Below are 14,575 nucleotides of genomic sequence, written 5' to 3'. Positions count from 1 at the left end.
AGATAAGTGGAAAACTTCACAAAAGGTGTCTGACAATCCATACAAGCACCATTATAGCGTCCACACAGGTTGTCGGCCACTCAGCTTTCCCATGTTACTAAATGGCAAATCTTCTGTGGCTGGATGGTAACAGGAGATATCACTGCGCAGCTGCTCAGATTACTTACTCTGGAGTCTGGGAAAGATGGGTGACCACTAACGTGACCCTCATTACAGCTTACACCGAGGTTGTCAGTCACTCAGCTTTCCCTGAGTGTCAGTGTGAGAGCAGGTCCATTATCCTGACTTGTCCGGGGGTCTGCGACAACCATTATAATCCCCATTTCTACTCCTGCAGAGGTTGTCAGTCCCAGATCTTGGGTGGGGACCGGAGAGGAGGATATCACCCAGCTTTCCCGAATGCCCTTAGTCTCTTTGGCCCCTGCACAGGACACATTGTGGCGTCCATCTGTAATAATCACTTGTGTGTTCCAGGTGCAGATATACGAGCTGGAGGAGCATAAGATAGAAACGTGGCGAGGTAAAGCATTAGTGTTCCTCGGCCGCCATTATTCCCCAGAGATCGGAGCCCCTCAGTGATTTTCTTGTCTTTTAGAGGTTTACCTGCAGAGTTCCTTCATGCCCCTGATCTACATCGCCCCCGGTGACAGGTGAGGGGATTGCACCCTGCGGTGCGGCCGGATCTAGTGACACTTTACACACTGGATACATTGTGTCTCCTCCAGTCTCTTCCATGCCGTCTACTCGCTCATCAAGAACAAGATTCACCGGTTACCGGTGATGGAGCCAGTGTCGGGGAACATCCTGCACATCCTCACCCACAAACGCCTGCTGAAATTCCTGCATATATTTGTACGTACAGGACGTGGGGGGCACAAATCCTTCGTTGGGGGCTGCATTGGGTGGGACATATTAGTGCATGTAAAGGAAAACCCTTTGTCAGTAGGGAGGTCCCCAAATAAACTGCTGGAGCCCCCCCTGAACTCGTGCTATTGGTGCTAAGTGAGCATTGAAAGACCCCCATTCATTAATTCTGGTGCTTTGTCTAAATAAAGACCCTACGGGGAGTAAGAGGCGCCAAATTCATTAACAGGGGCGCGCCACCTAAAGACTTACAGTCGGTTGATGTTGTTCCGGTCCCTTACTAATTTCTGGTGAAATTTACACCAGTGGATTGTAATCATATTCTCAGGTGGGCTTCACCTCGCTCCATCACAGTTTTGCCCATTTTTGGCAACTTTGATTTTTGCAAAATGTTGCAACATTTTAAGGTATTTTTACACCAGAAAAGTGGTGCAAACGCCTCGTTGACCTAAGTTTTGGGTTTTTTAGATGAGAAGCCCATATGGGTAACCAAGCAAAAAGGCTTGTATAATTAGATAACCCCTTTAAGATTGCACTAGTGACAGAACCCCCCAAAAAGCGCCTATGACGACTAGTAATAGCCTTCCCTTTGGATTGGCCCTTGATTTAAAAGGATAGTCACCCCTAAGATGTCAGCTTCAAAAAAGGACTTCTTAGAAGATGAAGTGTTGATATGTAAATGCATTAATGGCGCTGACGGGGGCGGCCGTTATGGGATAATATTGTCCCCTGCGGCACGGGCAACATTGGGCACTCGGGACTTCTCCATGCACAGACCAGGACACGCCACGAGCTAATGACTAAAGCATGGCCGCTATGGATCTTGGCTTTCTGCTCAGCTTGTGTGCAGTGTAAAGCATGGGGGAGAAACCAATTGGCAGCCTGAGTCTTTGATTAGACAGAAAGTGTTTTTTTTTTTTGCAAATTCTTAAAATTTTAGATATAATTAGCACAAATAATATAAAGATAAAAAAGATGCAATATTATATAATCGCATTCTGCGACAATTAGTTATATAATTTTCATGTAGGAGAAATGTCGGTGCATATAACGGTAATAAGCTCCGACAGATCAGCCAGAGTCAGTGACCGCAGCTGCGCAGAGCTAATAATCGGCTGCGCCATGGCCGCCAAGCGACGTGTATATAGAATAGAGGCTCACGTGTATTCCCCTTCCATAGGGGGAGACCATCCCCAGACCCCGCTTCCTGCAGAGGACCGTCCAGGAGCTGGGGATCGGCACCTTCAGGGATGTGGCCATGATCCACGACACGTCGACCGTGTACAGCGCGCTGGAGATCTTCGTGGAGAGGCGGGTGTCCGCGCTGCCCGTAGTGAACGAGGCCGGTGAGTGTCCGCACTGATGGCCGAACCCGCGACAACCGGGGTTTAATATCTGCACTGCAATCAAGACCATTCCTTATCCCATTCTTATGTGAAGTGGCAGCTCCTATGGGCACCACAAGGGGGCAGACTGTCACTCTGCGCAGGAGGGTGATGCACGGGGTTAATCGGCGGTCAGTGACCGCACTGGATCAGGATTTAGGGATTTGTATTTATCAGGGACCAAAAGAAAGTAACATTAAATATAAGTCTTATACCTGAACAGAGAAAGTTACATTCTTCACACACAATGAGCCCCTGTAGCTGTTCCTCTGAGCAACTAGAATGTAAAAAACCGTCCTCAGTGCAAACTGGGCGGCCGTGATTGAAGTCCAGAAACTAGAGGAGATCAGAACCCCGTCCACCTAATCCTTCTACAGCTGCTATTTGTGACCACGTCCAGGCACTTACCACTAAAAATAACACAGCAAGTGCAAAGTAAACCAGACACATGGTGCCGCATACAGCCGTAATATCAGGAGGCGACATTATAGCCCTCATGTACTGTAAATGAAGGTTTATGATTCTCTAAAATATGTGCCGCCAACTGAGCTTATGTCTTTCTAAGAATAAAACTACTATAATACTTCCCCTATGTACAAGAATATAACTACTATAATACTGCTCCTATGTACAAGAATATAACTACTATAATACTGCTCCTATGTACAAGAGTATAACTACTATAATACTTCTCCTATATACAAGAATATAACTACTATAATACTGATCCTATGTACAAGAATATAACTACTATAATACTGACCCTATGTACAAGAATATAACTACTATAATACTGCCCCTATGTACAAGAATATAACTACTCTAATACTGCTCCTATGTACAAGAATATAACTACTATAATACTGCCTCCTATGTATAAGAATATAACTACTATAATACTTCTCCTATATACAAGAATATAACTACTATAATACTGCTCCTATGTACAAGAATATAACTACTATAATACTGCCCCTATATACAAGAATATAACTACTATAATATTGCCCCTATGTACAAGAATATACCTACTATAATACTGCTCCTATGTACAAGAATATAACTACTATAATACTGCTCCTATGTACAAGAATATAACTACTATAATACTGCTCCTATATACAAGAATATAACTACTATAATACTGATCCTATGTACAAGAATATAACTACTATAATACTGTTCCTATGTACAAGAATATAACTACTATAATATTGCCCCTATGTACAAGAATATAACTACTATAATACCGCCCCTATGTACAAGAATATAACTACTATAATACTGCTCCTATGTACAAGAATATAACTACTATAATACTGCTCCTATGTACAAGAATATAACTACTATAATACTGCTCCTATGTACAAGAATATAACTACTATAATACTGCCCCTATGTACAAGAATATAACTACTATAATATTGCCCCTATGTACAAGAATATAACTACTATAATACTGCCCCTATGTACAAGAATATAACTACTATAATATTGCCCCTATGTACAAGAATATAGCTACTATAATACTGCCCCTATGTTCTCAGTAGTATATTCCTATATGACTGTAATTCTTACACTTTTCTCGTTTCAGGGCAGGTGGTCGGGTTATATTCCCGCTTCGATGTCATTGTGAGTTCCCTTTGTTTTCACACTTTCTTTGGTTTGTTGGAGTCGGCGTCTTCTTCTCCTGTGAAGTCTTTTCTCTTCTTCTGTCTGTGACTCTGAAGATCAGGTTTTTCTGTCTCCAGCAGAAGTCGCAGAATCCCCCTGATTTACCCTATATCGTGCTCTGCCATTATTACCCGTCCTTTCTATTTCTATGTATTGATATATTGTGTCTGCTGCAGCGCCTCTTTATTGGGCTCGGTGGTTTGGTAATAAAGTATTCTCTCCCGGCGTTTTCTTGCCTGTATGTGAGTGTTACTTTCCTCCTCGATGCTGCCGCCACATTCAGACATTATTGATTTTATGGGTGTTGGTCACTTGGTCGCCCGATCTACAATCCTCTGTATTTTGAATGTTTATATTTTCTCTTCTTCTCGCAGCATTTAGCGGCCCAGAAGGTGTATAATAACCTGGACATCACGGTGGGGGAGGCGCTGCGCCAGCGCTCCTTGTGTCTGGAGGGTGTTCTCATGTGTTATCCGCACGAAACCCTGGAAGCTGTGATTGACCGTATAGTGCGAGAGCAGGTACTGACTGTGTGCAGGGGGGTATACAGGAGATGCCCAGGTTATACCAGCCGTACATATATAATTATATACAGGAGATGTTCAGGTTATACCAGCTGTACATATATAATTATATACAGGAGATGTTCAGGTTATACCAGCTGTACATATATAATTATATACAGGAGATGCCCAGGTTATACCAGCTGTACATATATAATTATATACAGGAGATGTTCAGGTTATACCAGCTGTACATATATAATTATATACAGGAGATGCCCAGGTTATACCAGCTGTACATATATAATTATATACAGGAGATGTTCAGGTTATACCAGCTGTACATATATAATTATATACAGGAGATGCCCAGGTTATACCAGCTGTACATATATAATTATATACAGGAGATGTTCAGGTTATACCAGCTGTACATATATAATTATATACAGGAGATGTTCAGGTTATACCAGCTGTACATATATAATTATATACAGGAGATGCCCAGGTTATACCAGCTGTACATATATAATTATATACAGGAGATGTTCAGGTTATACCAGCTGTACATATATAATTATATACAGGAGATGCCCAGGTTATACCAGCCGTACATATATAATTATATACAGGAGATGTTCAGGTTATACCAGCTGTACATATATAATTATATACAGGAGATGCCCAGGTTATACCAGCTGTACATATATAATTATATACAGGAGATGCCCAGGTTATACCAGCTGTACATATATAATTATATACAGGAGATGTTCAGGTTATACCAGCTGTACATATATAATTATATACAGGAGATGCCCAGGTTATACCAGCTGTACATATATAATTATATACAGGAGATGCCCAGGTTATACCAGCTGTACATATATAATTATATACAGGAGATGCCCAGGTTATACCAGCTGTACATATATAATTATATACAGGAGATGCCCAGGTTATACCAGCTGTACATATATAATTATATACAGGAGATTCCCAGGTTATACCAGCTGTACATGTATAATTATATGCAGGAGATGCCCAGGTTATACCAGCTGTACATATACAGTGGGGCAAAAAAGTATTTAGTCAGTCAGCAATAGTGCAAGTTCCACCACTTAAAAAGATGAGAGGCGTCTGTAATTTACATCATAGGTAGACCTCAACTACGGGAGACAAACTGAGAAAACAAAATCCAGAAAATCACATTGTCTGTTTTTTTATCATTTTTTTTGCATTTTATGGTGGAAAATAAGTATTTGGTCAGAAACAAACAATCAAGATTTCTGGCTCTCACAGACCTGTAACTTCTTCTTTAAGAGTCTCCTCTTTCCTCCACTCATTACCTGTAGTAATGGCACCTGTTTAAACTTGTTATCAGTATAAAAAGACACCTGTGCACACCCTCAAACAGTCTGACTCCAAACTCCACTATGGTGAAGACCAAAGAGCTGTCAAAGGACACCAGAAACAAAATTGTAGCCCTGCACCAGGCTGGGAAGACTAAATCTGTAATAGCCAACCAGCTTGGAGTGAAGAAATCAAGAGTGGGAGCAATAATTAGAAAACGGAAGACATACAAGACCACTGATAATCTCCCTCGATCTGGGGTTCCACGCAAAATCCCACCCCGTGGGGTCAGAATGATCACAAGAACGGTGAGCAAAAATCCCAGAACCACACGGGGGGACCTAGTGAATGAACTGCAGAGAGCTGGGACCAAGGTAACAAGGCCTACCATAAGTAACACACTACGCCACCATGGACTCAGATCCTGCAGTGCCAGACGTGTCCCACTGCTTAAGCCAGTACATGTCCGGGCCCGTCTGAAGTTTGCTAGAGAGCATTTGGATGATCCAGAGGAGTTTTGGGAGAATGTCCTATGGTCTGATGAAACCAAACTGGAACTGTTTGGTAGAAACACAACTTGTCGTGTTTGGAGGAAAAAGAATACTGAGTTGCATCCATCAAACACCATACCTACTGTAAAGCATGGTGGTGGAAACATCATGCTTTGGGGCTGTTTCTCTGCAAAGGGGCCAGGACGACTGATCCGGGTACATGAAAGAATGAATGGGGCCATGTATCGTGAGATTTTGAGTGCAAACCTCCTTCCATCAGCAAGGGCATTGAAGATGAAACGTGGCTGGGTCTTTCAACATGACAATGATCCAAAGCACACCGCCAGGGCAACGAAGGAGTGGCTTCGTAAGAAGCATTTCAAGGTCCTGGAGTGGCCTAGCCAGTCTCCAGATCTCAATCCTATAGAAAACCTTTGGAGGGAGTTGAAAGTCCGTGTTGCCAAGCGAAAAGCCAAAAACATCACTGCTCTAGAGGAGATCTGCATGGAGGAATGGGCCAACATACCAACAACAGTGTGTGGCAACCTTGTGAAGACTTACAGAAAACGTTTGACCTCTGTCATTGCCAACAAAGGATATATTACAAAGTATTGAGATGAAATTTTGTTTCTGACCAAATACTTATTTTCCACCATAATATGCAAATAAAATGTTAAAAAAACAGACAATGTGATTTTCTGGATTTTTTTTTCTCAGTTTGTCTCCCATAGTTAAGGACTACCTATGATGTAAATTACAGACGCCTCTCATCTTTTTAAGTGGTGGAACTTGCACTATTGCTGACTGACTAAATACTTTTTTGCCCCACTGTATACAGTAATTGTATACAGGAGATACCCAGGTTATACCGGCTGTACATATATAATTATATACAGGAGATACCCAGGTTATACCAGCTGTACATATGTAATTATATACAGGAGATGCCCAGGTTATACCAGCTGTACATATATAATTATATACAGGGGATGCCCAGGTTATACAAGGTATACATATATAATTATATACAGGAGATACCAAGGTTATACTAGCTGTACATGTATAATTATATGCAGGAGATGCCCAGGTTATACCAGCTGTACATATATACAGTAATTATATACAGGAGATACCCAGGTTATACCGGCTGTACATATATAATTATATACAGGAGATACCAAGGTTATACCAGCTGTACATGTATAATTATATGCAGGAGATGCCCAGGTTATACCAGCTGTACATATATACAGTAATTATATACAGGAGATACCCAGGTTATACCGGCTGTACATATATAATTATATACAGGAGATACCCAGGTTATACCAGCTGTACGTATATACAGTAATTATATACAGGAGATGCCCAGGTTATACCGGCTGTACATATATAATTATATACAGGAGATACCCAGGTTATACCAGCTGGACATATATAATTATACTAGATTGTGGCCCGATTCTAACGCATCGGGTATTCTAGAATATGCATGTCCCCGTAGTATATGGACAATGATGATTCCAGAATTCGCGGCAGACTGTGCCCGTCGCTGATTGGTTGAGGCAACCTTTATGACATCATCGTCGCCATGGCAACCATTGTGACATCTACGTCGATACTGTTCCCGTCGCTCAATCAGAGACACGGGATTTCCAGGACAGACAGACAAACAGACAGATGGAAAAACCCTTAGACAATTATATATATAGATACAGGAGATGTCAAGGTTATACAAGGTGTACATATATAATTATATACAGGAGATACCCAGGTTATACCAGCTGTACATGTATAATTATATGCAGGAGATGCCCAGATTATACCAGCTGTACATATATACAGTAATTATATACAGGAGATACCCAGGTTATACCGGCTGTACATATATAATTATATACAGGAGATACCCAGGTTATACCAGCTGTACATATATACAGTAATTACATACAGGAGATACCCAGGTTATACCAGCTGTACATATATAATTATATACAGGAGATGTCCAGGTTATACCAGCTGTACGTATATAATTATATACAGGAGATACCTAGGTTATACCGGCTGTACATATATAAGTATATACAGGAGATACCCAGGTTATACCAGCTGTACATATATACAGTAATTATATACAGGAGATACCCAGGTTATACCAGCTGTACATATATACAGTAATTATATACAGGAGATACCCAGGTTATACCGGCTGTACATATATACAGTAATTATATACAGGAGATACCCAGGTTATACCAGCTGTACATATATAATTATATACAGGAGATGTCCAGGTTATACCAGCTGTACATATATAATTATATACAGGAGATACCTAGGTTATACCGGCTGTACATATATAAGTATATACAGGAGATACCCAGGTTATACCAGCTGTACATATATACAGTAATTATATACAGGAGATACCCAGGTTATACCAGCTGTACATATATACAGTAATTATATACAGGAGATACCCAGGTTATACCGGCTGTACATATATAATTATATACAGGAGATACCCAGGTTATACCAGCTGTACATATATACAGTAATTATATACAGGAGATACCCAGGTTATACCGGCTGTACATATATAATTACATATAGAATATACCCAGGTTATACCGGCTGTACATATTTAATTACGTATAGAATATACCCAGGTTATACCGGCTGTACATATATAATTATATACAGGAGATACCCAGGTTATACCAACTGTACATATATAATTATATACAGGAGATACCCAGGGTATACCAGCTGTACATATATACAGTAATTATATACAGGAGATACCCAGGTTATACCAGCTGTACATATATACAGTAATTATATACAGGAGATACCCAGGTTATTCCAGCTGTACATATATAGTAACATATAGAATATACCCAGGTTATACCAGCTGTACATATATAATTATATACAGGAGATACTCAGGTTATTCCAGCTGTACATATATAATTATATACAGGAGATGTCCAGGTTATACCAGCTGTACATATATAATTATATACAGGAGATGCCCAGGTTATACAAGGTGTACATATATAATTATATACAGGAGATACCCAGGTTATACCAGCTGTACATGTATAATTATATGCAGGAGATGCCCAGGTTATACCAGCTGTACATATATACAGTAATTATATACAGGAGATACCCAGGTTATACTAGCTGTACATATATAATTATATACAGGAGATACCCAGGTTATACCAGCTGTACATATATACAGTGATTATATACAGGAGATACCCAGGTTATACCAGCTGTACATATATAATTATATACAGGAGATGTCCGGGTTATACCAGCTGCACATATATAATTATATACAGAAGATACCCGGTTATACCAGCTGTACATATATAATTATATACAGGAGATACCCAGGTTATACCAGCTGTATATATATATATATATACAGTAATTATATACAGGAGATACCCAGGTTATACCAGCTGTACATATATACAGTAATTATATACAGGAGATACCCAGGTTATACCGGCTGTACATATATAATTATATACAGGAGATACCCAGGTTATACCAGCTGTACATATATAATTATATACAGGAGATACCCTGGTTATACCAGCTGTACATATATACAGTAATTATATACAGGAGATACCCAGGTTATACCAGCTGTACATATATAATTATATACAGGAGATGTCCAGGTTATACCAGCTGTACATATATAATTACCGGTATATACAGAAGATACCCAGGTTATACCAGCTGTACATATAGAATTATATACAGGAGATACCCAGGTTATAAAAGCTATATATATATATATATATATATATATACAGTAATTATATACAGGAGATACCCAGGTTATACCAGCTGTACATATATACAGCAATTATATACAGGAGATACCCAGGTTATACCGGCTGTACATATATAATTATATACAGGAGATACCCAGGTTATACCAGCTGTACATATATAATTATATGCAGGAGATGCCCAGGTTATACCAGCTGTACATATATACAGTAATTATATACAGGAGATACCCAGGTTATACCGGCTGTACATATATAATTATATACAGGAGATACCAAGGTTATACCAGCTGTACATGTATAATTATATGCAGGAGATGCCCAGGTTATACCAGCTGTACATATATACAGTAATTATATACAGGAGATACCCAGGTTATACCGGCTGTACATATATAATTATATACAGGAGATACCCAGGTTATACCAGCTGTACGTATATACAGTAATTATAAACAGGAGATGCCCAGGTTATACCGGCTGTACATATATAATTATATACAGGAGATACCCAGGTTATACCAGCTGGACATATATAATTATACTAGATTGTGGCCCGATTCTAACGCATCGGGTATTCTAGAATATGCATGTCCCCATAGTATATGGACAATGATGATTCCAGAATTCGCGGCAGACTGTGCTCGTCGCTGATTGGTTGAGGCAACCTTTATGACATCATCGTCGCCATGGCAACCATTGTGACATCTACGTCGATACTGTGCCCGTCGCTCAATCAGAGACGCGGGATTTCCAGGACAGACAGACAAACAGGCAGACGGAAAAACCCTTAGACAATTATATATATAGATACAGGAGATGTCAAGGTTATACAAGGTGTACATATATAATTATATACAGGAGATACCCAGGTTATACCAGCTGTACATGTATAATTATATGCAGGAGATGCCCAGGTTATACCAGCTGTACATATATACAGTAATTATATACAGGAGATACCCAGGTTATACCGGCTGTACATATATCATTATATACAGGAGATACCCAGGTTATACCAGCTGTACATATATACAGTAATTACATACAGGAGATACCCAGGTTATACCAGCTGTACATATATAATTATATTCAGGAGATGTCCAGGTTATACCAGCTGTACATATATAATTATATACAGGAGATACCTAGGTTATACCGGCTGTACATATATAAGTATATACAGGAGATACCCAGGTTATACCAGCTGTACATATATACAGTAATTATATACAGGAGATACCCAGGTTATACCAGCTGTACATATATACAGTAATTATATACAGGAGATACCCAGGTTATACCGGCTGTACATATATACAGTAATTATATACAGGAGATACCCAGGTTATACCAGCTGTACATATATAATTATATACAGGAGATGTCCAGGTTATACCAGCTGTACATATATAATTATATACAGGAGATACTTAGGTTATACCGGCTGTACATATATAAGTATATACAGGAGATACCCAGGTTATACCAGCTGTACATATATACAGTAATTATATACAGGAGATACCCAGGTTATACCAGCTGTACATATATACAGTAATTATATACAGGAGATACCCAGGTTATACCGGCTGTACATATATAATTATATACAGGAGATACCCAGGTTATACCATCTGTACATATATACAGTAATTATATACAGGAGATACCCAGGTTATACCGGCTGTACATATATAATTACATATAGAATATACCCAGGTTATACCGGCTGTACATATATAATTACGTATAGAATATACCCAGGTTATACCGGCTGTACATATATAATTATATACAGGAGATACCCAGGTTATACCAGCTGTACATATATACAGGAGATACCCAGGTTATACCAGCTGTACATATATACAGTAATTATATACAGGAGATACCCAGGTTATTCCAGCTGTACATATATAATAACATATAGAATATACCCAGGTTATACCAGCTGTACATATATAATTATATACAGGAGATACTCAGGTTATTCCAGCTGTACATATATAATTATATACAGGAGATGTCCAGGTTATACCAGCTGTACATATATAATTATATACAGGAGATGCCCAGGTTATACAAGGTGTACATATATAATTATATACAGGAGATACCCAGGTTATACCAGCTGTACATGTATAATTATATGCAGGAGATGCCCAGGTTATACCAGCTGTACATATATACAGTAATTATATACAGGAGATACCCAGGTTATACTAGCTGTACATATATAATTATATACAGGAGATACCCAGGTTATACCAGCTGTACATATATACAGTAATTATATACAGGAGATACCCAGGTTATACCAGCTGTACATATGTAATTATATACAGGAGATGTCCGGGTTATACCAGCTGCACATATATAATTATATACAGAAGATACCCGGTTATACCAGCTGTACATATATAATTATATACAGGAGATACCCAGGTTATACCAGCTATATATATATATATATATATATATATATATATATATATATATATATATATATATATGTACAGTAATTATATACAGGAGATACCCAGGTTATACCAGCTGTACATATATACAGTAATTATATACAGGAGATACCCAGGTTATACCGGCTGTACATATATAATTATATACAGGAGATACCCAGGTTATACCAGCTGTACATATATACAGTAATTATATACAGGAGATACCCAGGTTATACCGGCTGTACATATATAATTATATACAGGAGATGTCCAGGTTATACCAGCTGTACATATATAATTACCGGTATATACAGAAGACACCCAGGTTATACGAGCTGTACATATAGAATTATATACAGGAGATACCCAGGTTATAAAAGCTGTATATATATAAGTATATACAGGAGATACCCAGGTTATACCAGCTGTACATATATACAGTAATTATATACAGGAGATACCCAGGTTATACCGGCTGTACATATATAATTATATACAGGAGATACCCAGGTTATACCAGCTGTACATATATAATTATATGCAGGAGATGCCCAGGTTATACCAGCTGTACATATATACAGTAATTATATACAGGAGATACCCAGGTTATACCAGCTGTACATATATAATTATATACAGGAGATGTCCAGGTTATACCAGCTGTACATATATACAGTAATTATATACAGGAGATACACAGGTTATACCAGCTGTACATATATAATTATATACAGGAGATGTCCAGGTTATACCAGCTGTACATATATAATTATATACAGAAGATACCCAGGTTATACCAGCTGTACATATATAATTATATACAGGAGATACCCAGGTGTTACCAGCTGTATATATATACAGTAATTATATACAGGAGATATCCAGGTTATACCGGCTGTACATATATACGGTAAGTATATACAGGAGATACCCAGGTTATACCAGCTGTACATATATACAGTAATTATATACAGGAGATACCCAGGTTATACCGGCTGTACATATATAATTACATATAGAATATACCCAGGTTATACCAGCTGTACATATATAATTATATACAGGAGATGCCCAGGTTATACCAGCTGTATATATATAATTATATACAGGAGATGCCTAGGTTATACCAGCTGTACATATATAATTACATATAGAATATACTCAGGTTATACAGGCTGTACATATATAATTATATACAGGAGATGCCCATGTTTTACAAGGTGTACATATATAATTATATACAGGAGATACTCAGGTTATTCCAGCTGTACATATATAATTATATACAGGAGATGTCCAGGTTATACCAGCTGTACATATATACAGTAATTATATACAGGAGATACCCAGGTTATACCGGCTGTACATATATAATTATATACAGGAGATGTCCAGGTTATACCAGCTGTACATATATAATTACCGGTATATACAGAAGATACTCAGGTTATACCAGCTGTACATATATAATTATATACAGGAGATACCCAGGTTATACCAGCTGTATATATATATACAGTAATTATATACAGGAGATACCCAGGTTATACCGGCTGTACATATATAAGTATATACAGGAGATACCCAGGTTATACCAGCTGTACATATATACAGTAATTATGTACAGGAGATACCCAGGTTATACCGGCTGTACATATATAATTATATACAGGAGATACCCAGGTTATACCAGCTGTACATATATAATTATATGCAGGAGATGCCCAGGTTATACCAGCTGTACATATATACAGTAATTATATACAGGAGATACCCAGGTTATACCGGCTGTACATATATAATTACATATAGAATATACCCAGGTTATACCGGCTGTACATATATAATTACGTATAGAATATACCCAGGTTATACCGGCTGTACATATATAATTATATACAGGAGATACCCAGGTTATACCAGCTGTACATATATACAGTAATTATATACAGGAGATACCCAAGTTATACCAGCTGTACATATATACAGTAATTATATACAGGAGATACCCAGGTTATTCCAGCT

The 14,575-nt window shown here is 38.4% G+C and overlaps 1 protein-coding gene across 1 annotated transcript in view; it reads left to right on the top strand.

Annotated features, from left to right (window-relative positions):
- The window catches only part of PRKAG3 (protein kinase AMP-activated non-catalytic subunit gamma 3), a 55,251-nt gene that overhangs the window by 21,614 nt on the left and 19,062 nt on the right, over positions 1-14,575 (top strand). The window contains exons 6-11 of the mRNA XM_069732756.1: positions 475-520; positions 596-650; positions 726-852; positions 2,045-2,210; positions 3,844-3,881; positions 4,298-4,444. Of these exons, the coding sequence (XP_069588857.1) occupies positions 475-520; positions 596-650; positions 726-852; positions 2,045-2,210; positions 3,844-3,881; positions 4,298-4,444 (579 nt within the window). The remainder of the gene's footprint in view (positions 1-474; positions 521-595; positions 651-725; positions 853-2,044; positions 2,211-3,843; positions 3,882-4,297; positions 4,445-14,575) is intronic.

This window comes from Ranitomeya imitator, chromosome 7 (genome assembly GCF_032444005.1).
Source record: "Ranitomeya imitator isolate aRanImi1 chromosome 7, aRanImi1.pri, whole genome shotgun sequence".
In the NCBI taxonomy this organism is placed as follows: Eukaryota; Metazoa; Chordata; class Amphibia; order Anura; family Dendrobatidae; genus Ranitomeya; species Ranitomeya imitator.
This window is presented reverse-complemented; position numbering and strand designations above follow the sequence as displayed.